Source organism: Protopterus annectens, chromosome 4.part1 (genome assembly GCF_019279795.1).
Source record: "Protopterus annectens isolate FY-2018-M chromosome 4.part1, PAN1.0, whole genome shotgun sequence".
In the NCBI taxonomy this organism is placed as follows: Eukaryota; Metazoa; Chordata; order Ceratodontiformes; family Protopteridae; genus Protopterus; species Protopterus annectens.
Window position 1 is genome coordinate 816,849,716 of NC_056734.1, and position 25,000 is coordinate 816,874,715.

General features: G+C 38.6%; 1 protein-coding gene across 1 annotated transcript in view; it reads right to left on the minus strand.

Annotated features, from left to right (window-relative positions):
• The window catches only part of SAG (S-antigen visual arrestin), a 156,992-nt gene that overhangs the window by 95,893 nt on the left and 36,099 nt on the right, over positions 1-25,000 (minus strand). The window contains exons 7-8 of the mRNA XM_044070934.1: positions 20,513-20,585; positions 17,084-17,221 (exon numbers count right to left, since the gene is read on the minus strand). Of these exons, the coding sequence (XP_043926869.1) occupies positions 17,084-17,221; positions 20,513-20,585 (211 nt within the window). The remainder of the gene's footprint in view (positions 1-17,083; positions 17,222-20,512; positions 20,586-25,000) is intronic.

Consider the following 25,000-nt stretch of genomic DNA (forward strand, 5'->3'; position numbering starts at 1 on the left):
ATTCTATTTTCCATGTCATTCACAGCTTCTTCTATGCCTGTCATCTGGATCTTCTGTTGTTGCAGGTCTGTATGTAACAGGTCTATTTGTTTTGTATTTTTTTCTATGACATTTTAGTATCCATTTTATCCATTTTATCAGTAAGTTGCTGGATTATAATTATCAGAGACTGAAGTTCTTTCTTGATGCTGGAGTCTTGAGAATTTGTCTTACTGGAACTCATTTCAGACTGATAAACTGACAGGAAAATTTCCACAGTGATTTCTGACAGGAATATTGTTAAGATTTCCTTTATTTTTTAGATATAGTTCAAGAACTATATAAAACAAACGTATTTAGAAAGAAAATTACTTCAAAAATTAATTTTTTAAGTAATTAATTCCTGTCAGTGTAATGAAATTGGTGGAGCTGAAGAAATCTGCTGCTATCCTGTGTTCATCCTTGGCCACGCCCCTCCATAGTTCTTATTTCCGACACACACACACACACACACACACACACACACACACACACACACACACACACACACACACACACACATTAAATACATATTTATATTTTATGTGTCTTAAACTTATTCTGAGTGTAAGGGGAAGCTATAAACCATGCAGATTTCAACCTTATGATTTGTCTGGTAAGAAGTCACAGCACCCGTTGAGGTTATCTGAAGGATCCAGAGCACAGTGATGTACTCGATGTTGTATCAAATCAGTAAAGTATAAAGTGGCACAGTGATATTCCTTGACATGACCTTTGTTACAAGATGGGCTGTAGAATACATTTTTCTGACTTTGGTAGATAAACACTGGACAAACTTTAATGTACTGTCTGCTGCTGTCACTAGCTGTAATGCAGTTATTATTTTTTGACGGTTTATTTTATAATCATAATTTGCATCCTTTCTGCCAAATGTCATGATGCTATATTTACTGACATTAAAGGTAAGGTCATTACCACTTTTCTAGGACTTTATGTTTTGTAGACCATCTCAGAGAGCTGAGCATATTTTACTCAAATAATTATGTTACCTAGTTTGCAACCAGCAGTATATCAGGTTATCCAGAGCTCACTCCTCACTTTTATACCTAAAAACAGTTCAGAAAGAACTAACCCAAGTACAGAGGTCTGTAGGACACCACAGGAACCATTTACTGAGACAGAAAAGTAACACCTAAACCTGGCACATTGTGCCTTGTTGTTTAATCAATGTTTTTCCAAAGGATCTATGTATGGATTGACATTTAATGCTTTTGATTTGTCAGTCATTGTAGTGGGCTGATGTCCCATTTAGGATTAGTTTCACATACTTGTCCCCACTAAGTATGGCTTTATTCAGTTTTAACTGAGCAAAGTATTAAAACTTCGAATTACTAAAGATCAAACCCAGTACATCAAGTATTTAAAATATGAAAATTTAACAGATCAAAAGAGGAGTACACTTTCCTTTTACAATCCATTAACTCTACTGGTAAAGAGGCTTATAAGATCTCTAGCAGGTTTGTTTCATTTCATTGCAAATGGGCATTAGACTGAGTGGCTAGAGAATACATTAAAAGACTGGTAGTGTTATGGGAAGGGACTCTGTTCCTGCTTCTAACCTCAACCCTGTATCAAACCCTTCCCCTAACACTATCACTACACAGGACATCTCAGACACAGAACACATTCATTAATACAGAAACGCACACACACACACACACACACACACACAAACACACACACACACACACACACACACACACACACACACACACACACACACACACACACACACACACACACACACTCTCCCCCCAATCCCCAAAGCTACACTTACCTCCACAGTCCCATGCAGTTGATAAAATGGAAATTCTACCTTATGGCCAAATATCACAGCTATTCCATTAAAATGTTCAATTTTTTTTAAGGTAACTCATACAAGGATAGTCTCCAACTCCCCTAAGAGTCTAACCTTGATTAAGTGGTTAACCATAGAGAATGAATGGATACATTTGCCTGTTATCCCCTTATCTGCAACAAATACCTTAACAGGATCAAGATAAACAGCAACCTCCATCTGTCTTTCAAGTGTCAATGTTACCTCTTTAAAGGATACAACTAATTTCAAAGGCAAGCTCTCTCTCTCTGTTTTTAATAATCTATTTCTGTTTCATATATAATATAAGTAGCCTTTCTTTGTCATTTTGGTTAATCTCCATTATGACTCTCTCCATGATTTTTGGGTTTTATGTATCCCCTTCTTTTCTGAATTGGTACTACTACTACCACAGCATGTTGACCTAGATCACGGTCATATCTGTGTCACAAATCAACAATTTTTTCAGTAATACCAGTAGGTGTTTAGCTAGATATCCTTGATGTTTCTATAAGATAGCTATTGGCTATATTGTCTGGTCCCGTGGAGCTTGAGTTTTTAATCTTATTTGAGGTAGCAGTTACATTCATAGTTATATAAGGGATTTCTTCTGTTTTTGCTATAACATTATGTAATATGCATTTGCTCATCACAAGTTTCACAAATGTTTTCCACAAGTACATTCACTGCATCGTGCAGTTTAGTGATGATAGTAAGCTACAATCACAATTGCCCCTTTCAGTTTTCTAATGTAGTTTAAGAATATTTTATTATTGTTTTCAGCCTCTGAGATCAAGTTGAAGTTTTTGTTAGATATGGCAGATTTGATAAGATAACAGGTTTCTGTATTTCAGTACTTGCGGTGGTGGTGCTGCGGTAGCGTTGTCACCTCACAGTTAGACGTTGCCCGTTCGATTCTCAGCTAGAGCGTCTTCTGTGTGGCGACATGTGAACGGGCGTTCCTTCGTTGAAGGTTATGTGTTAGGCCCGGCAAGCCAGCATGTAAAACTCTACTGCCAATCATTAGCGGACCAGAGTTCCGCTGTGGTGACCCCTAACCGGGAAAAGCCGAAAGACACAAACAAACAAACAAATGGACAGCATCTTGAGTAAATGCATATGGGCACTGAGAGAGTATCTTGGTCAGATCTTATAAGTATGTCATTTAATTCATAATATCCCCTTTTACTAAAGTCTGAGAAGGATAATTTACATATAACAGAAATGGAGTCAAGATCTGTACTAATTACAAGAGGTATTGCCATGGCTGCACAAAGATCATAGGTTTATCAGTAGATCATCAGACATACTGCCACCTCTAATTGGATCTTGTACTATTTTTCTAAATTATTTTCAGTAAAACTGCCAATTAAAATAGGGGCAAATGATTTTGATTCTCATCTTCAGTGCTAGCAGCTATTGTTTTATCCTTCTCAAATCTAACACAGTATCTATGTTTTCTCATCCATTCCACTCTCCTCTCATTTGCTTGACAGTAGAAGGAGGCTAAAAACATATCTAACCTGTCCTTTAATTCTATTTAACATTCAACCTCCCCTTCCTCATCTGCCTCATGTCCTCTTGAATGCAACTTTGGACTTCCCCTCCGCCCCCAGTTATGGTAGTCCATTCTGCATAACCTTCTTATTTGCATACATGCTTTTGCATACTTGAGAAGCAGTTGTCCCTTACAGTCTACTTCCTATGCCCCCCTTCTCATCTCTCTATTCTTCATATTCGGGAAACATTTTCATAGATGTGTAGCCATATCATGTCTCCCTATTTATTATGTTCTCAGGCAAGAAGAGCTTTTTCTTTCTCCCATAACTCCCACTCCAATTCATAGGTTTATAGGTATATATTAGGCTAATAGCCACCAGAGCCTTCATAGGCCTAGCCACACAACCCAACCCATTTGTGTCCCTATGTATCATGTGTGTTTATTAGGAGGGGGTATGTTAGTTAGGAAGTTTCTAAAGGTTATGTGGGAGGGGTATGATAATTTAGGTATAGTTACTGTCTGGCACATTCTATCAGAGACATGGGGGCCAGACTCATGGAGAATTTCCAGTTTCCCATCCACTGGTCAAGATTAGGATTATGGATGGGCTCTGCTTCACATGGATGGAGAGCCTGTTCCAGAGCATGGGGATCCTCTGAGACACATAGCTGTCTGACTAACATGTCTTATTTATGTCACAAGCAAAATGTAAATCCTTGGATCTGGTGGTTCTGATGCTATTCATTTTGTGGATGTGCAAAAGGTCCATCAGAGCTGGATCTGAGGATGTCTTGCATGCCAGACATAGATCACCTTTCAGTAACTGGTAGGAGACAGAGTATAGAGATAGGGCTTTAAGACTATCCATATAGAACAATGTGTTTATACTCTGGATTCTCCTGGCAAGGGACCTTTGTGGGCATTCCAGCTGTTGCATATATATGGTCAGGTACATGCCAAAGGAGGCATTATACTTAATGATGTGTGACTAGCACTGTGACTTCCTTGGACCTGGATGCCATGGCCTTACTTCTAAGATGTGTGACATACTGTGACATACAATGATTTTCTTGCTACCTTTGCCACATGTTGGTCATAGGCCAGATTACTGTCTACATATGCTCCCAGATCCCAGACTACTGGATCACCTCTTAGGGGTGTCTTATTGATGGACTAATTAGCCTGGGTGGCCATTTTCCCAAAAGGCAGTGTAATACATTTCTTGGCATTGAGTTTTAATCTGTGACTTTGGCACCAGTCATTTGCCTGTGTCAGATCTTCATGTAAGATGTTTGTGTCATAGGGGGAATCAATGATAGCTCCCAGTTTGCAGTTATCTGTGAACCTAGTCAGCCAAAGGCCATTAAAATTAGCCTTTACCTCCGAGAAGTAGTTGCCAAATAGGAGCTGTCCCAGCATGGAGGGCCTGATGACCCTGCTGGTGACCAGTCTCTTAGTGGAGATGGCCTCACCAATCCTGACTTCCTGGTTCCTGTCTGTGAGCCAGCTAGCAATCCAGTTAGTTATGAAAGGGTTTATGCCCAGTTTTGTGAGTTTGTCAACTATACCTGAGTGGGGTATTGTGTTGAACTCCTTAGCCAGGGCCAGGTAGGCAGTGTGCACTATTTTCCTCTCATCCATTGCCTTGGTGACCTTCTCAAAGAAGTCCACCAGGTTTAGTAGGCATGACCTTCCTTTGACAAACTCAAGCTGGGTGGGGTCCGTTATCTGAAAGTTGCCTATATCTTTCTTGATCATTTCTATGATAATTTGTTCCATGGCTTTAAATATTAGACAAGTTAGACTAATGGGTCTGTAGTTTCCAGGGTCTGTTGATGGTCCACACTTGTGAAGTAAGCTAACCATTGCAGTCCTCTATTCTTATGGTGCAAAGCTTGTTTTTAGGCTGTAGTTGAAAAGTGATTCAAGTGGTCCTGATAGGTCATGTTTCAAGCTAAGAATCCTATCATGCCAGCATGGATTACAGATCCTACAGTGGAGGTGTATGTCCTTGCAGTCTGTATTACTTGAGCTGCGTGACCTATGAAGGTAAAGTAGGTTGAACAATAAGGGTTCGATCATTGTACAAAATGCTAGGCCATGATCACTTTCAGCAGCTTATAAGAGACAGAACTGAGAGACAGAGATTGTAATCTGTTGAAAAAGTTTAACTGGCTTAAAAAGAGAATTTTCTAGTTAAGAACCTTTGGCTTCTTTCTAGTTCTACAAGGTGCATAGAGATGAATCATCCACAGGGGTATTCTCCTCTGTAATGGGTCTAATGAGAAGTAGTAATGGGGGTGGGGTTAAAAACATTCTCTACATGGACTATGTGAGTTTAGTCTAGAAGTTAATGTTCAGTGGACAATGTAAGGATTAACATTGACACTAGTAAGTTTGCATATGACGCCCACATGGTGACAATGTCAAATGCTTTAATGGGGTTGAGTTAGGCAGTATAGACAGCGTAGCTTTCGTGTAAACCTTATGTGAGCTAATCAACAAAACTGGCCAGGTTATTTCTTCAGAAGTTATAGCTGGTGAGCGGGATAGAATGACAGTGGAGTTCAAAAGACATGGTTGGGAAATAACAATAATTATTTAGAAGGACTGAGAATGGTTATAGCAATGAAGAATATGGGGGATCTCATAGCACAAGAAGAGGTGCAACTGCAGAGTGTTAAACAGAAAATAAGGAAGTATCTGGCTAATGTGCATGAATTTAGAAAGATTGCTGTTAAATATCTGTTTTTTTTTTTACTTAGGCAACAGGTAGTTTGCCAAACTTATGGAGACCATAACATGAAAAATAACTAGAGATCCTGTAGACGTATTAGAGATATTTCTGCAGTTTTGTGAAAATTTGTATAAAGCAGAGAACTGTAAAAATCAGGGAAGAGCACAACTGGAAATATTTATGCAAGACTTGAGTATGCCAAGGTTAGAGGTAGATGAGGCTCAACAATTAATAGTTAAGACAGGAGGAGATGAGATAAAATGGCGATGTAAAGTCAATCTGCTGGAAAGTCACTAGGAGTAAATTGTATTCCTATGGAAGTTTGGAAGCTAGGAGGGAAGAAAGTGATAAAGATCTGGAAGGTTTGTTTAACAGTATTTGAAAATAGGGGAAGTACCAACATCCTTGAAGAAAGCTGTAGTGGCTGTAACATCTAAAGATGGTAAAGACCCATTAGACCCAGCTTCATATATGCCCATTTCAATTTTAAACCATGATTATAAAGTGTTTATGTCTACAGCTAAAGGAATGGCAAATCAATGAATCAATGTAGTTTTTGGAGTGGTAAACATTCGAAAACATTAATAGAATAATGATGATGCAGAAGGAACCAGAATGTAAGAAATTACCTCTGTTGTTGGTGGGCCTTAAAGCATTTGATAGACTAAACGGGTTACAATAATAAGGTTAATTAAGAAGATATATGAGGGATCAGAGGCAAAAATTAAAGAGGGCGGGATCCTCGGTGATATGTTGTCTCTAAACAGAGGAACCAGGCAGAGGTGTCCTTTTTCCTCTCTTTTATTTGCATTACATTTAGAGCCATTGGCAAAGAAAATAAGGGACTCAGAAATTCAAAGATATAATTGGTATGGTAATCAAGAAAAGTTGGCTTTATTTGCAGATGATATTATATTGTACCTGAGAGAACCAGACAAGGACAGCTTAGTGCTGTGGAACATTTTTAGACAGTTTCAAGTCTTTTCAGGATATAAAATTAATTAGGATAAAACAAAGGCTATAGCTGTAAACTATGTACCCACACATGAATTGATTCAGCAATACCCATATTTATGGGGACATGATAAAATGGAGTATTTGTCAATATGGTTTAAAAAATGATTCTGATATGGTAGCTGAGGATATCTGGGAAGAGACTAAAAAGATAATACAAAAACTGAGCAAGTGAAAGTTCTTGTTTTTGGATATGGATAACAAGATACAAGCAGTGAAAATGTTTTTAATCCCTTTAGTTTTATATATAGCTCAAGCATTTTTTTTCAATCAGATGAGAAGTTGTGGACATTAATTAATTAGAAGTTGAAGGATGTTATCTGGGAGTGGAAAAGGGCAAGGGTCAAGTGGGGTAAGTTGATCTTTCCATTAGAACAAGGTTGTGTCTTGAAGGGATATTTTAGATATACGGAGTTAAAGCTCATATACATAACAGAAGCAGGAAGCTATAATTCAAAATGGAAAAGGAGGGTGGTAATGAAGCATGGAGGATTCAAGAAATAAGGACAGAGTAGGATTTTGGATGCAGATCATTAAGAAGAATAACACAAGCATACAGAATATTACAGTCATAAAGTTGTAGAAAGTATTCTAAGAACTAAGCCAACACAAGAATGGAGAAAGGATATTTTACCAATAGGGATGAATGTAATTAGGGTTTCAAAGAATAGACAAGAGGGGGCTGGAATTAACAGGAAAAACTGCCAAAGGAACCAAGATCTTCTGAGGAAAAAACTAGAGATGGAAAGGTAATGGAATGGGAAAAAGCCAAGAAGATATTTGGACTGGGCTAGAAACTCCCTTCCCTATCAGGGGACAGATATCAGAGTATAATCAAAAAGAAAGGGATAGGGGAATCCTAAGTGAAATATCTGCTCCAGTAGAGTTTTTAGTTGAATCCAGAACAGAAGCTGCTGTTTAAAAAGTATAATTAGTAGAGCATATGAAATATTGCACGGTAACTATAGGAATCAATCAGAGGAGGTGAGAAATGATTGAAAACAGATATTGGATAAGCAATTCACAAAGAAACAATGGGAGTACATATGCATGACTCCTAAATGTGCAACAAAGTGTAGAAGATATAGGATTTTTGCTTGAAAGTGTTTACATAGGTATTTTATACCCCAGGCAGACTGCAGAAAATTTTCCTCAAGTAGGTGGCAAATGATAGAGAGGTGATGGGGAAGAAAAAGGTAAATGGACACATTATGTTTTGAGAGTATAATGAGTTGGCAGGCTAAAAATTCCCTAGAGAGTACTCTGTCAAAATTATTGAGTAAATGGGTGTAACTAAGGAAATTAATTTTGAGCAATTATTAGAAAATGGAAATACAAGTATTAACCATCTGTATTTGAAGTATTGAATGCTGTAATAGAGATAAAAGAAATGGAATTGGGATCCTTAGAAAAGTCAGGGAGCAAATTATATAGAAAAAATGGAAAATGTGGGAACAATGCATGCAGAATAATATTTTGGAGACGTGAGGTTTAAGGGAAGCCGGAATTGATCAATTTATGTAATGCTGGCTTGATGATAATTATACAGAAGAATATATGTGATATATAATGTCTGCAAGTGGGAATATGTTAATATGGTTTGTTTTCTTTTTTATAAATGTATGTTTGCCTATGTCTTAAGTGACAATTCATTAAGGTGTTAAAAAACAAAACTGACAGGTTGAATATGCATAACCTGCTCTTAACAAATCAAAACCAAATGTAGTTGAGGTTCTGAAAGTCATAATTCCCTTCCTTCCTTGTCATTACAGAACCACCTCTCTCTCTGTGTGTGTGTGTGTGTGTGTGTGTGTGTGTGTGTGTGTGTGTGTGTATGTGTGCGTGTGTGCGTGTGTGTGTGTGTGTGTGTGTGTGTGTGTGTGTGTGTGTGTGTGTGTGTATATATATGTGTGTATATATATGTGTGTGTGTGTGTGTGTGTATACATATATGTGTGTGTGTGTGTGTGTGTGTGTGTGTGTGTGTGTGTGTGTGTGTGTGTGTGTATATATATATATATATATATATGGTTCTAGATGAACGGGTAAAGAATCACGAAAGTGAGCAGAGAATCGCGTTGAGAGAAGAGTGGCAGTGAACGGTGAATCGCACGAACGCCCCGAGCACGCAGGATGAGATGGCCGCCGCCGCAGATGCGCGATGGAAGACGGCTGTGTGGTATCTTGGTAGTAGGCTGTGTGACTATGAGCATGGAGGTGGGTGCTGTGAGGAGCAGGCAGGTGGATAGGCAGTGGGGGGGGTGTGTGGAGGTTGGGTGGGCGATGGGGAAGGGGTTAGGGGAGGTATAGGGGTTAGGTCCCGTTTTAGAGGTGGGTTAATGAGTTAGGGGAAGGGTTAGTTAGGGGGGGGTGGGTTAAGTAGGGTTAAGTTAGGGGCGGAAAAGGCCAGGGGAGTGGAGTTAGGGTTAGGGAGGCGGGTAGGTAAGTGTGTGCGATGGTAAGTGGACCTTAGGGTTTAGGTAAGGTTTAGTGTGGGCTTGTAAGGTGATGTGGTTGTCGGTGTTGTGTGGTTTCGACTATGTCAGGTAGAACCATATATATATATATATGGGAATGCTGAAGTCTCACCCCTTCTTGTTACTAGCTCATGTTTCTTTGATGCCAGTAATGTCCACCCTCCCCTTCTTTAGCAATATCTCTGACTTCTTCATCCTCTTATCTAGAATCCTCGCAATACATTATAATAGTGTCCAGTCATGCTATGAGTTACATTAATTTGCTTCTCGCCTATGCTGTCCTTCTCTTTTTTACTTTCTTTCTACTGTCTGACAACCTGCCCCACTTGTGTATCTACAATATGTCTTCTCAACCTCCATTTTAGTTTAAAGGCTCAGTAAATCAGATGTAACTTTCAAACTCAGCTCTAAGCATTGCTGTCCCTTATGGGTTAAGATGAAGCATGCCCCTGGCATAAAGATTGTCTCTTTCTCTGTGCTTTTACCATCCCCTTGAAGATCCAAGCTCTCTGGCCATTTTCTCGGTCTCATACAGTAATCATACTCCCTAATCATCTCTTTACAAAGTGTGCTAGTTGCTGCCTCAGGTAGCTCATCTGAAAATGCTACTTCTGGCCACCTATCCTGACACTTCAATACCACTTCCCTGTCCAAGATTGCTTCCACCACTACTGTTTCTCCTGACAAGTCACTGGTGCCAACAAGCACCACAAAATATATTTACCCTTCCCCTTATTTATTTATTCATTTATTTATCCTTTGTTGACTGGGTTAGTCCCACTAAACTAATAGCCTCCTTTCAGGGGAGACCTGAGGTGATATTTATACTATTAGGAGAAATTTGGCCAGGGCATTGGGGAACTTTCCCAACTCTTTTTGATAGGTGCTGTGGGATATTTTACATCCACCTGAGCTACCACCAGCTCATACAAATGAGGTCTCGGTTTAAAGTCTCATCCAAAGGATGGCACAGTCAGAATTGCATCCCCGCCCCCTCTGCTACACTGCTGTGTCAGTAGTCAATCTACCTGGTGTGGGAATAGAAACAAAAGGCAGGTGTGCTACCTGTTGTGCCACTGACACTTATAACACTGAATGCCCTTCTCAAAAGGAACAGAATGGATTTTCCTCATTAACTATCTTAGCTATGCCCACAGTAGTCTTACAACTTCTGTCAACATCATTAACACAATGGTCTCATTCTCTTGGTATATTTCTTAACTAATGCAACACTGAAAGAACTTTACTTTCTGAAAAATGTTAGCTATTGGCCATTTTTTTACACTCTTGCAGAAGGCGGAGGCCAGCAGCAGACCATGGGCACAGACATAAAATAGTAATATGCCAAGGGGGAGGGGTCAGAGACAAGCAGCAGCCAGGAGCTGGACTGTTCTGGGGTGGGGTCAAGGCCAAACCAATAGGGCTATGATGACAGGGTCAGAGGCCAGAAGAAATCAAGAGGCAGAGGCTCCAATATTAAAACGAAATATCATCAAGATCTAAAGAGGTAATCACTCCCATACAGTCTGCATTGAACACACCAGTTATTGAGTACAATGCCCCCTTTGGAATGTATCTCATTAAACATATCAAACAACTAGATAGACCCCAAAGCCTCCTATCCAAAAAAAAAAAAATCATCCCTATACTCATTGAACTATTAAGACAGTCTGGATGCTCTATTCTTTTATTCAGTGTCTTGTAGACTTTTAAGGGGAGATTTCTGTCTCATTTGGTGTGTCATTAGAGACCCACTTCTCCTGGACCTCCTTCCTATTCCTCCATATGTCAGGGACATAAAACTTCACCAACAAATAAATAAAACAGAGTGTCCTATTTCCCCTTTGTTAATTGTTTTATATTTAGAGCCACTGGCAAAGAAAATAAGGAATTCAGAAATTCAAGGATATAATTGTACAGTAAACAAGAAAAGCTGGCATTATTTACAGATAATACTATTTTGTATTTGATAAATCCAGAAAAGGACAGGTGCTGTGGAACATTTTGAACCAGTTTCACATCTTTTCAGGATATAAAATTAATGAAAATAAAACAAAGGCTATAGCCATAAATTATGCACCCAGTTGTGACTTGGTTCAACATTAATACCCATATATATGCGGACATGATAAGATGAAGTATTTAGGGGTATGGATTAAGAAAGGCTTCTGTTATGACAGTTAAGGATATGTGGGACAAGACTAAAAAAAGATAATACAGAAATTGAAAAAATGGAAGCTCTTGTTTATGGGTATAGATAGCAAGATGCAAGGAGTGAAAATATTTTAGTCCCTTTACTTTTATATGCAGGTCAGGCACATTTTTTATCAACCAGAGGAAACGTTTTGCACAATAATTAATACAGTTGAAAATGCATCGATGAGGGAAAGAGGGCGAGAATCAAGTGGGATAAGTGGATCCTCCCAAGAGAACATGGAGGTTTAGGAGTACCTTTTTTGAAGGGATATTTTAGAGCTACACAGTTAAGGCTCTTATATATAACACAAGCAGAAAGCTATAATTCAAGGTAGACAGGGATGATGATGAAGGGGGGATGAATAAATAAGGACAGAATGGGATTCTGGATGCAGATCCTTATGGACAGAATATTATATTCATAAAGTTGTAAAAAGTATTCTAAGAACTAAGCCAATACATGAATGGAGAAAGAAGAATTTGCTATTAGGGATCACTGCAAGTAGGGATACAGAAAATAGTCAAGAGGCATGTGTAATTTACTGGAGAAAGCTGGCAGATTAATCAAGGTATTGGGAGAAAATAACTAGAGAGGCCAAGAAGAAGTTTGAACCGCAGGTTAGCGAATGCCTTCCCTATCAGGGATTGATAACAGAGTATAGGCAAAAGGATAGGGGAGTTCTAAGTGAAAGATCTACTCTGGCACAGTTTATAGTCGAATCTAGAACAGAAGCTGCTGTTAGTAGGGCATATAACTGTAAGAATCAATCAGAGAAGGTTAGAAAACATTGGGAAGAAGAAGCAATTTACAAGGGAATGATGGGAGGGCATATGTATGGCTCCCATGTATGCAACAAAGTCCAGAAGGTTTAGGATTTTTCCTGGGAAGTCTTTGTATTGCTATTTTTATACTCCAAGCAGACTTCAAACAATTTCACCTCAGGTAGATAGCAAATGTTGGAAGTGGGATGGGGAAGAAAGAGGCAACTGAGAGCATGTGTTTTTGGAGAATGCAGTGAGTTAGCAGTCTTAAAAAATTCCCAACAGAGTACTCTGTCAGAAACATTTGGGCAGCAAATGGCTGTAACTAAGGAAATGATTCTTTTGAGATAGGACACCGGACCTGAATTGTCTAGACATAATAATAATGTTGGTTGCCAAAAAAAAAGTAATTACTAGAAAATGGAAAACAAAATCGAAACTAACTGTATATGAAGTATTATATATTATACGAGATAAAAGAACTTGAAGAATGATCTTTAGAAAAGGGAAGGAGCAAATTATGTAGACATAAAGGGAATTTGTGAGAACAATACATGCAGAATAATATTCAGAAAGAGGAGGAGTGAGGTTTAAGAGGGGGCAGGAATTGGGTGATTTATGTAATGTTGGATTGAAAGACAGCTGCTATAAAGAAACAAATCATGTAAAGTATAATATGTATTAAGGGAAAAAATGTTAATATAGTTTGTTTTCTTTTCTAATGATGTTTGTGAGCCTATGTCTTAAGTTACATTTTAATAAACATGTTAAAACAGGTCTATCTTACTTCGTCAAAATAGCATTTCACCGAACTGCTATTCAACAAACATAAAAGAGCGAACTTTCACTTAAGCGAATGCTCACATCCGCGAATGTGTTATATATGGCAATGCCCTTTTCCCCACTGTAGTGCCATCTCAGAGTTGGTACAGTATATATAAGTAGGGGGAGTGTGGGGCAACAGCCCCCACATTAGGGGATTTGATATACTGTGGCGTGTGTTACACTGGAAATGTCAGTCAAGTAACCCCTTTCCCTATGTAACACATTTGCAGATGTGAACATTCTCTTAAGCGAACATTTGCTGTTTTATGGTCATTGAACAGAAGTTTACTGAATTGCTATTTCGAAGAAGTAATATAGATCTGTTAAAAAACAGATAAATAAGCTACAGTGGATCAACAGGTTTATAATCCAATGCCTCCCTATCCTCCATAATAAACTCTCCTTGCAAGTTAAACAACTTAATGAAATTTTGGATGAATACCTGGATGAAAGGGCTTAGTTGTTTTTGCAGTACATTTATTAAATTTTTTTTAACATTATCATGTGTTCCAGTTCCATTCTTTCAAGTGGGTGTTGGATTTTTCATTTGGTTTTCCTGTGGTTCTTGGTTTTTCCTTTAAACATAACCTAGATGACTGGATGGGTTTTCACAAATTTACCGTCTGTAATCTCCAATTAAAAAAAAAAAAAAACAGCACCAAAAAAGCTTTTCTTTCCTTTTGAACTGTATCCAGCCTGCCTTCTGCTACAGTTTATGTCATTATACAAAACTGCACTTAAGTTTTGACTGAAACTGCATTACCAGAATTGATTTTTCAAAGCCAATTGTGTACTGAAAAGCACTAAAGACCAATCGTCATCTGCCACTCTTACTTTATAACACTTTGTGCCATTGGCTTCATCCTATCTATGCCTCTACTGTGGGACTGACTGGTATGGCCTTCATGAACAAAGAAGATGCAACCTAAGGTATGGTACTGGTATGCATATCTCTCAACTGTCCACATTTTCGCAGAATGTCCAGATTTTTGCTGCATATTTTTGGTCTGCTACTCATAAAATCTGAAGTTTTTTTTGGTAAATCATTGAGGGTTAAAGTCATTAAATAATGACAGATTTTTGAATTTCAGACTTCTTATCTTTTAGAAAATACATGCCAATGCAAAACCTGTCATTTTATCTAGTTTCTAATTTTGTAAGAGCGATATTTAAAATATGTCCTTGATTTTGGGCTTTTGTTCTCTCCGTTATTTTTGGTTTTGTCCAGATTTCTTGTGCTATGAGGTTGAGAGGTATGCTGGTTAGGCATAAGTGGTCATAAAACTCAGTAGTCTTAGAATATCTATAAAATCTATGAAACATGCCAAAGAGCCATCTTTGTAGAATAACACAGAGACAGATTACACAGGGTCTGTGTTGCCTATGTCAACATAGTTAAGAAAACTACTTTATGATTTTTTTTCATTTAATCAACAAAGCAAGACGTGAATGGACTGGACCACTGTATGCATGATTAGAAAGCTGTGATGAAACAGAGAAAGCAGGTAACTACATCCTATCCCCACTAACTGTGCATTAGTACTGGTTTAAAACACACCCTTAACGTGTTACATTGCTCTTATGAAATAGACAAAGGTGAGTGTGGCTGCAATTATTTCTACTTGTTCACTGAACAATTGTAACACATTCCTAACAACTATTCAGATAGATGAAAAAGATTACCTGTTTCCTAATCAGACTTTAATAAAGCTACAAAGATGCAGCACTAATATCAAACTATACTTTTCTAGGTATGCAGTACTGAAAACACTCACATTTGACAACAAAAGCCAGATTTGCAGTATAACATCTCAACATTTTGATACATATCTTGGCATCTTCAAACTGACCCTAACTGTAGCCAGCATCCATGCTCATCTCTTCCCCACTAATGTGGAGATGATACTACCAGTGTAAATAGTCCTCAGGATGGGTTATCATTTTGAGAGAGAAAAACCTTGAAGTGTAATGGAACTTTATACTAGGCAATTTGTAAGGAGGCTGGATAGAGCACACAATAGAATCACTTAAATAGATGTGTGATGATGGCATACTACAGTACTGTTACTTACACCTAACATGCTGTAGGCAGAAATATGCAGTGACATCATGTTCACACCAGCTCATAGCCCAGCTCATGACTATACTGCCAATCTCCACCATGGACTTAATTTTGTACCAGTGGTTCCTCATCTCCCCTGTAAAACAGAAGGGCCAGCCATCATCCACTCGATCCAACCTCCTGCAAACAGCTGTCAGGACCCAGGACAAGGGACAAACATAGGTTGTATAAGTATCACGGACAGCAATCTAATGTCTATGTCAATAAGAGAGTCCTTACTCTGATTTTTTTTCTGCATTTTCACACATTACATTACTTTACTACTCAGTTATCCACAGAAGAAAGGTATAGGGGAAAAAAAAACATTTCTAAAAGGCATTGCTTAACAGTGTTCTATATGACAATAAAGATTCCTCTTTCACATTATTTTAAGGAATAGCTCAACAAACAACCTGAGATCAGCTATCCAGACTGTGCTGAGTAAAGGTGGGCTGTGATTTTTACCTAGCCAGATCTACTGAGACAAGAACTAAATGACAAAATAAATTGTAAGAGAAGTGGATGAGACAAGGAATGTTATTACTGCAGTCATGATTATGTACATTACAATTCCTTTTGGCACTGTAGGGGGACACTATTCATTCTAAACAGCTGTCTGTTGCTGTGTTCACACAGCTTATGTAAGTAACCTAAAATTAAAGTCCTTGAGACTTAATGAAAACAGTATCACTGGAAAAAGAGGAACTTCTTAAATCACCAAACGCAACAATGACACGTCAAACTAACAAGAAATGCTGCCAGTCCAGGACATGGAGAAAAAAGAAGATGGGAAGGGAACAAACAGTTACTGGAACAGATGTCATTTGTCTTGTCTCTTTGCTTAAACTGCCCGCTCATATTCGTTGAAATGTGGCTATGGGTGGACACCAAAATCACAGGCAACTTTATTGTATAAAGTTGCAACAAAGAAGCAACCACTACAATGCTGAGCTTTACTGAAGAAATAGAAAGCAACTTCATTGGCACATCTGGTCTTAAATATTTAATTAATTGGGAGAACAGAGCATTAGTTCTAGTCACATGATCACCATCAAACAATTAGAGGTTTCAGAGGCAGCAGCATGGCCAGTACCAGAGGTATGTCCTTGGCACTCTCAAGTTGGTGAGGGTCCTCACTATGAGTGCGAGTGGTATTATACACTTACACGATTATACACATACACAGAAAGGGTGTAGGAGGTCCCACAGAGACAAATGTGCTCATGTCAGCTACCAAGGCAGGGTTATGACCGAACTAGAAATGCCTTCATTGACAGGATGCCAGCAGGGGCACTAACAACCTCCATGGATGAGTGGGTCGTGGTCTGAGGTTGGATCTTACTCTTATACTACAAACTCCCCAGTGGGAGGAGAACATTGGCCCCATGATACATACACGCATACACACGCACAGACACACACACACACACACACACACACACACACACACACACACACACACAGGCAAAAAACAGATGTGGTTTTCAGACTATTTCTCCTAACCCTTTAAAACAGTGCTATTCGTTTCCAGTGCTTCCTGAAACCCAGATAAATCAATGCATGCTTTCCATTGCTTCCCTGTGTGTGACAAGTTTGTTTGTGTTATTTGAACTTACATGGTACTGGAAGCCAGGTTGGTGTCTTCATGTTTCAGTTTTCCATCTAGAGCAATACCGCGTCTCTCTCGGTTGTTAGCCAATAGGGGCAAAAGGATGAATATCTTGGACAGGGAAGAGCCAGGTGGTATTTCATCACTATGAAAGCAAGAGAAAAAAAAATTCAGCTAATCACAACTCTAACCATGAATAAGTTGACACAAGCCAGACAAATTTTCAGAATGCTTTACTATGTATGTTGAATTTGTATTATAGTCCTGACATAGAGAACGTTTATTCTTTTATGTATTCCTTAAATCTGACTTTTTTCTGTGCATCTGTCTGTCAAAAAATATCTATCTTCCTACCTGCCTACCTGTCTTTTCTAAACAAATTGATTTTGATGAGGGTAACAATAGTAACAATCTGAGAAGGACAGGCCAGACTTGCCTAGATGCAGTAACAGTCTTCAAGTAATCTTATCAGATCCACAGATGTTCCAAGATAAGTCAAGATATATTATTCATCCAATGTGTCATGAGTGTCCATCCTGTGGGCTATGCATGGTTCATCTCGCATTGGAGAATATGGGGGATGTTCTCTCAGGGTGCTATCTTTCAACAGAAAAGTGCAGCAACTGGTACTTGAATCTTCCCAGATTACCGAATTCCTCACTCTGTGACACAGAGTGATCCCAGCTACTGTTGAAGAACTGTTACTTCAGCCACTGGTATCCATGACCTCATCCTTTCAGTCACTAATCAAAACTCATGTCCACAGCTGAGGAGGGTTCATAGGTTCATAGGTTAGTACTAAGCTAACTGCCCTTGACTGCCATTTTAAGCCTAGCCAACTATCCCTTGTGAGACTCAAACCCCGCACCTTGTGTTTGTAAGGCAAACACCTTAACCATTAGGTCACCCTCCCAACCCAAAAGTTGAACATAGGTTCATAGGTTAGTACTAGGCTAACTGCCCTTGTGAGCCATTTTAAGCCTAGCCAATTATTCCTTGTGAGACTCAAACCCTGCACTTTGTGTTTGTAAGGCAAACACCTTAACCATTAGGCCACCCTCCCAACCTTTTGGGGGAACATAAATTGGCCAATAAACTGACTATTTTAACCTATGATTCAGTTCTTGATTTTCTATCACAATAATGATGCCCCTACATCCATCTGCTGGTCTGTCTGCTGATTCCCTTCACCTTAATTTTTGAACAAGACCAAAAGATACTTAAATTCCTTGTTCTGATGTATTTTTCCCCTTCCCTTTTGCAAACAACACTGCATGTTTTTTTCAGGGAAAGAACAACGCCCTGTGATTTGGAGGTGCTAATATTTAGCCTATCTGTAGTCCAGCACACATAGAGATCACAGTCACTTGAGACTAAGAGGACAAGATCAGCTACAAACAACACAAATGCAATCCTTGCATCTCCAGACTGGATGCTCCACAAACCTCAAACACACCTTGATATTCTGGGTATGAAAATCAAAAACAGAAGAGGAGTTATGACATAGGCTTAGTGGAGTTCTGTAGCCACCTTGAACGTGTTCAGTTTACTGCTGAAAATACATAAGTGATTATCACAGCTCATACAGACAGACAGACAGACAGAATAGCCTGCAGCAGAGGCCCTGGAATTCTGTACAGTTGTAGCACTAAGATATTCGGTGTGCAACATCACATATTGTATGCCTTGTTCAGTGAACAAAAACACATTGTGAGTACCGACAAACTGCCATGGCTGATCTAATATCTCTGCAGGGACAAACAGTTCTTCCACTGTTTCATGTCAAAATGATCATGACAGAATATACATTGTTTCTCCTGGATCAAAGGTTCATCTGCTGGATGAAATCTCCCTTCCAGTACAGTGCTATATGCTTTCCCAAAGAGGTTAGTAATGTGATACCCCATCAATGCAACACATCATCCAGCCTATTTTTGAGAATGGGGACAACTACCCCAATTTACCAATCTAGTGGTACTGTTCCAGTCTTCCACACAACATTGATAAGATGTGATAACCATGAGACCTCAACAATGTACAACCCCTTCAGTATTTCTAGCTACACATCATCCACTCTTACAGCCTTGTCACAGCAGAAATGTTTCATCACCATAGTAGTCACATCTACCAGAATGGACCCAATTCCACGCTCTGCTTCTGATACCGCCTCCTCAGTGGAAGACATGTTCACTCAGTTAAGAGTTCTTCAAAGTGTTCCTTCTACCTCTTGACAATGTTCCTAGTTCAGGTCAGCATGTTTCCACCCCTGCTAGGAACAGCCTAAGCACTATCCTGTTTCCACACCCTGACAGCTCAGATACTTTTCTAGAGCCTGTGTTAGGCCACCAAAACTAATCTCTTATGACCTTCCCAGATTCCTTCCCTATCCAGGTCTTCAATATGGTGACTATCACAGCTGCAGATTTCTTGGCTTGCCAGTATCTGTTAGTTAAATCCAGGGAACCCCCTTTCCCACTAGTACTGCAATGAAGCACACTTTCCTTAACCTGGCAGCTTTCTGGATCTTCTGTGCTAGTTTTACTGCCATAAAGAAATTACCACCTTTTAGTCATTATACCTTCCCACCATCTCAGCCTCTGAGATCTTGAACTGGGTCCATCCAAATTCCATAATCCTGATCTTCCCAGGTTTACAAGAAATGTTCTCCTGGCAGTAGGACCTGAATATGCACAGAGGTATTAGATACTGTTGGTAAGGGGAGAACCTTGTGCTTCGTCCACCAGCCTACATTTACATTCGGTGAATAGATGTGGTTATATAAACTGAGAGCCATATTCACATCTGCTGTAGTGAAAGCTGAGCTTCAAATGTGGAGACCAAGGTTTGAAATCCATCAGCCCCTATTTGCATTCTATGTGACATTTAGCAGGTCAGTTACTTCTCTGTTCTCTTAGATTATACCTGGAAACCAACTTTACTTAATATGTTTTTCCATGATAAAAAATTAAGCTCTACAGTAGAGGACCGATTCAAAAATTACACACATTAGAGATATCATAATGGTAAAAGCAATTGTATGTTATGTTATGCAATCCATTACTCCCCTCTTATTTCATGCTGCCAGTTTGTTTCAGAGTATGAACACAGGGAGATTCATAGGGTGATCCTTTCTGAAACGTAACACAAACTGGTATTTAATGAGGATACTAACATATGAACTTTATAAGCAAATAGTGTCCCTCTTCACTAGATACTAAAACGAGCTCTTTTATAATAACAGAAGAAATGTAAAATCATAAGAAATATATGAACATTTGTTTTTTATAACATATAGTTTAAGTCACTCTGCCTACAGCCTTTTAACTGATTCCAGTCAACACCTAACCACAAAATCTTATAACAGCCCATAATCTCTCAGGCATTATAAAATAACTCTGCTGAGGAAACAAGAATTGTGTAATAGTTTTTCACTTACTCAGAGTCCTCTGCAGCCACTGTCTTAGTATATTTATCATCAGAGTAAAGCACCACATTGGCCACCTGCTCCACTGGAAAGAAAAACAAGCTATGGTTAGTATCAATTCATTTACCAGCCCTCACTCAGTGTCAACACCTGTAGTTTGGTTTAGAGATGTGCATTAGGGTGGGCCACCATTGGTGATAACTCATAGAAATGAAGGAAGGTGAACTCTGAATGATACATGTGAAAACAGAAGACACCCCATTTTCCATTACAATTAGAGCCTCAACACAACACCTGTGTGTGTGTATGCACAAAACAATACAGCTATTAAATATTGTTAATAGATAAATAATAAAATAAATCACAGACTGCATCAAGCAAATTAGAAGTTGGAGTTCTGGTTAAATTGTACATGAAACATTCAAACTGTAATAAATACAACACAAATAACACACACACACACACACACACACACACACACACACACACACACACACACACACACACACACACACACACACACACACATACATTTATAATGTGTACATTTAATAGCAACTACTGAACTGCCAGCTCCAATTGTGTAAAGGAATAAAGCCCTGACAGTGACTCAAATGACCTGGTTTTAATTACCAGCACAGGCAGATAAATAATGAGGCTTAAACTGCTTGCCTCTCCTCAGAAGAAAGACCAGAGATTTCACTGAACTGCTGTCATCAAGAGGGGACTGAGCAAGGATTATACTGTACATAGAGGGGTGCACACTGAACACACAGCCCATTGCACACTGACTCTTCAGGAGATACAGGGCATGTTCAGGGATCCAACCAAAGAGACTTTCTCCCATGGAATACCCATTAAATGCCCCTCATAGGGGATGGACTGTCAACCCCTGCTCAGAGTGCTTAACTCATTACAACCAAGTGCACCTCCAGGCATTCTGCAGTTACCTCCTACTGACTCCTCTAGGCATCAAATATTGCTTGTTCATATTTGCATTAATAATTCCAAAACCATGTTTCATCCAAGGTATCAGAAGATTTCATCTTAAAGCATATATGATGGCAAACACAATTATATTGACATTTGACCTCTGTCTAATGTAGCTAAAGAGATATTGAATATTATTAATATACTGTTTGTTTGTATTGTAATAATTTTCATATTTCTCTAAATATCTCAGTATCCAGGTAACACAGGCAGAACTGCATAGCCTCATATGAAAGCTCACAGCAGTATGAAGATCCTGATGGCAGTATGTGTCTTGCCTGAGTGGTTACTGAGATATCATAAGCTGTTTATACAACATTCCAAAATTAATATTCACTACCTTTATTTTGTCTTATGCTGCGGTGGTGCAGCAGTTAGCGTTGTCGCCTCACAGCAAGAGGTTCTCCTGTTCAATTCTCGGCTGGACCGCCTTCTGTGTGGAGTCTGCATGTCCTCCCCACGGTCAAGTGACGTTTAAAGACATGCAGGTAGGTGCGTGCGTGAATGGGTGTGCCTTATTTGAAGGTTGGGCGTCGGGCTGGCAACTTGGCACCATAAAAATCCACTGCCAATCATTAGCGGACCGGAGTTCCGCTGTGGTGACTCCTAACCGGGAAAAGCCGAAAGAGACCTTTATTTTGTCTTATAAAATCCAGTTTAAAGCATCAAACTGAATAAATGCTACTAATGTAAAGATTAATTTGTCCTGAATAGTTTGCTACTTACAGTTGTCTAGTAACGCTTATGGTTCTAGAGATATGAATATTTGTTTGAACTGTAAAGTGATAACTTCATTTTTTTAAAGGCTCAGGCCACACCCACTGGGAGTTAAAGTACACACTCAAAAGAACTGTACGGAGGGAATGAGTTAAATATCCAAGAGAAGTTGCATTAAAGTGCCAGGTACAGAGGGGGTTAGACCACAAACAGACTCAGCTCTACTTCCATGCTCTCAGCACTAGGCAAACCACTAGAAAAATTGTTAGCTTTACCTAATTTACTGAAAATATTCCAGACTATAACTTGGTTTCATAATACAACATTGCACTTTGGTCCTTTAATGACAAAATATTACAGAGCACAGATAAAGGAAAATGTCTTAGCCTGCCTTAACATAACAAAAGCATTTGATCTAAAAGGCTATTCTCTGCTCAGCAACATACTTTCTAACACCAGAATAAGCCTAAATATCTACCAAATGGGTCAAAAGCTATCTCTTTGATTGATACTATAGAGCTAAAATTGGATCCACCTCTTCAGATCATTTGCCACTGACAAAAGGAATTCTTCAAGGCTCTGTACATGTTCTTTTTTTCTATCTTTGCAAATAAATAAACTCCTCAGTGATCTTCCCGTCCTTCCTATAATTGTGTATACTAATGGCATGTTCATCTACAAGTTCAGCCCATCAAAATCTGAAAAAAAACTTGAAAAAGATCTAAAACCAGTAGCAATCCAGTTATATGGCAAGAATCATCTCCTTAATGGCAATGAAGCTAAAGGCACAAACACTGGAACTAAAAGAAGGCTTGTTTCAGACTATCAAAAATAGCACATTGAGGATAACCACAGGTAGCAACATTCTCTAATTAGAAATTTGGCTTGATCAAAGTGTAACCATCATCCTGTCTCACTCAACTTATAAAGAAAAGTCAATGAATTTCTCTTCAGTTCACAGAAGATATGAGTAGACAATGGTTAAGATTTCTCTATGCCACACATAAAATAAGTCCTCCTTATAATATTTTAAATAAAATAAAAATAATAATAAACAGCTCACACTTTACCATCCTGAAAAAGTGTGTCTTAAATAAACAGTACTATAATTTTCATTTATTACACACCATACCATAACATATTCCTTATTTTATTTTATTTGCTAATTTTGAACACATTTTTAGATTGGGCCATAAGGACACCTAATCACCAGCAACCAGTTTACAATTATATGGTCAAGTCAAACAGCTGACATTAAAGTTTAATACTTGCATACAAAGTGCCTGAAAAGGGTTATTGGATCAGACCAGTCAAAATAAATTACAAGTCATTATATGATAAACAATAACAAAACAGAACTCTATTCATGTTGACATTGTTAATCTAGCAAACTATGTAGAAATGTTGAAGGACAGGAAACCAAAGTCCAATGCTCACACTCTTACTGCTCTCTTTGTTCATCACTGACCTGTCTTGAGATATGGCAAACATTATCTATATTCTTTATACAAATGACAGTCTTAAGTCCCACAAACAGCTATATAATTCAGAATGAGTGCTACCCTTTAGTAATCTCAGTAAGAAACTTTTTTCAATGTGTCTATTAGTGACTTAAAACATCAGTAATGACTTTTTAACGCCGCCAATACTTGGCTACGGGCAATGTTTTTTTTAGTTACTAAGCCAATACGTAATCCCACATGTACCACATAGAAATACCTGGGGCTTCATCTAGATCAACACTTTAACTTTCAACAACACACAGAAATCCAGGTGGATGAAGTATTACAGCTTAAATTTTCTTATATGATCATCTATTTTTCACAATGCTACATGTATCAATGTACTAATCTCTGGGCCTTACTATAATATATCCCTTCTTCAGAAAGCTGAAAGTAAGATTTTATGGTTCATCCAGCTTTCACATAGAAGGGAACATCACTGCCTTACACGAAGGTAATTGTTTACCTGTTAAAGCAAGAGATTTCTTGCTGCTGAATAAACAAACGTTTAACCAAAAAAAAAGGCAGCAAATAATCCACAAAACTGATAAAATCCACAAAGCAGTCCAACTCTCCACAAAGAGTGTCAAAAGGTTTATTAAGAGAACAAACACATTTAAATTCCTTAAGGAATCTTAATCTTGTATAATCTAACAATTGCTAACAGAGCCTTTTGAAAAAGTGCACCTGCTTCCCAAACACGATGCACAAAACATCAGACAGACAATTAAAGCTTGTTGTGGAGATCTTTGAAGTATCACTTAAAGGAATAATGCTGTTGCTTCAAAGACCATAATTAATCACCTCCTGGTAATAACACATTCTCTTTTTCTGAAATTAAATTGCTGCTTAAAATATAGTGCCAAAAAGAATTCAGAATTAACACTGTAAAATGATTTATGCTGTAAGTAATTACTCTCAAACAATTTAATGTATTATTTGTGTTATTCTGAATGTAAGTTTCATGCAATTAAGTAGTCACATATTTCATAGGATCATAGGAAGTTATAAGGCTATTGGCCTTGAGGCCCTTACAAGCCTACCCAAGAATTTAGCCCATGTTCTGACAAGTCAGCACTCGATGTCCATGTACAGCGGGGACACAGGTGGAATCCCAGGGGTGTATTTTCTGTTCCCCATCCAGTTATCTAGGGTTAATGAGGTACTCTGCTTGACATGGAGAGAGAGTCTATTCCACAGAAGGGGGAGTCTCTGGGACACAAATCTGTCTAGCCAACAAGTCCAGTTTATGTCACAGACCAGGTTGAAGTTGTGCGTGTGGGTTATTCGA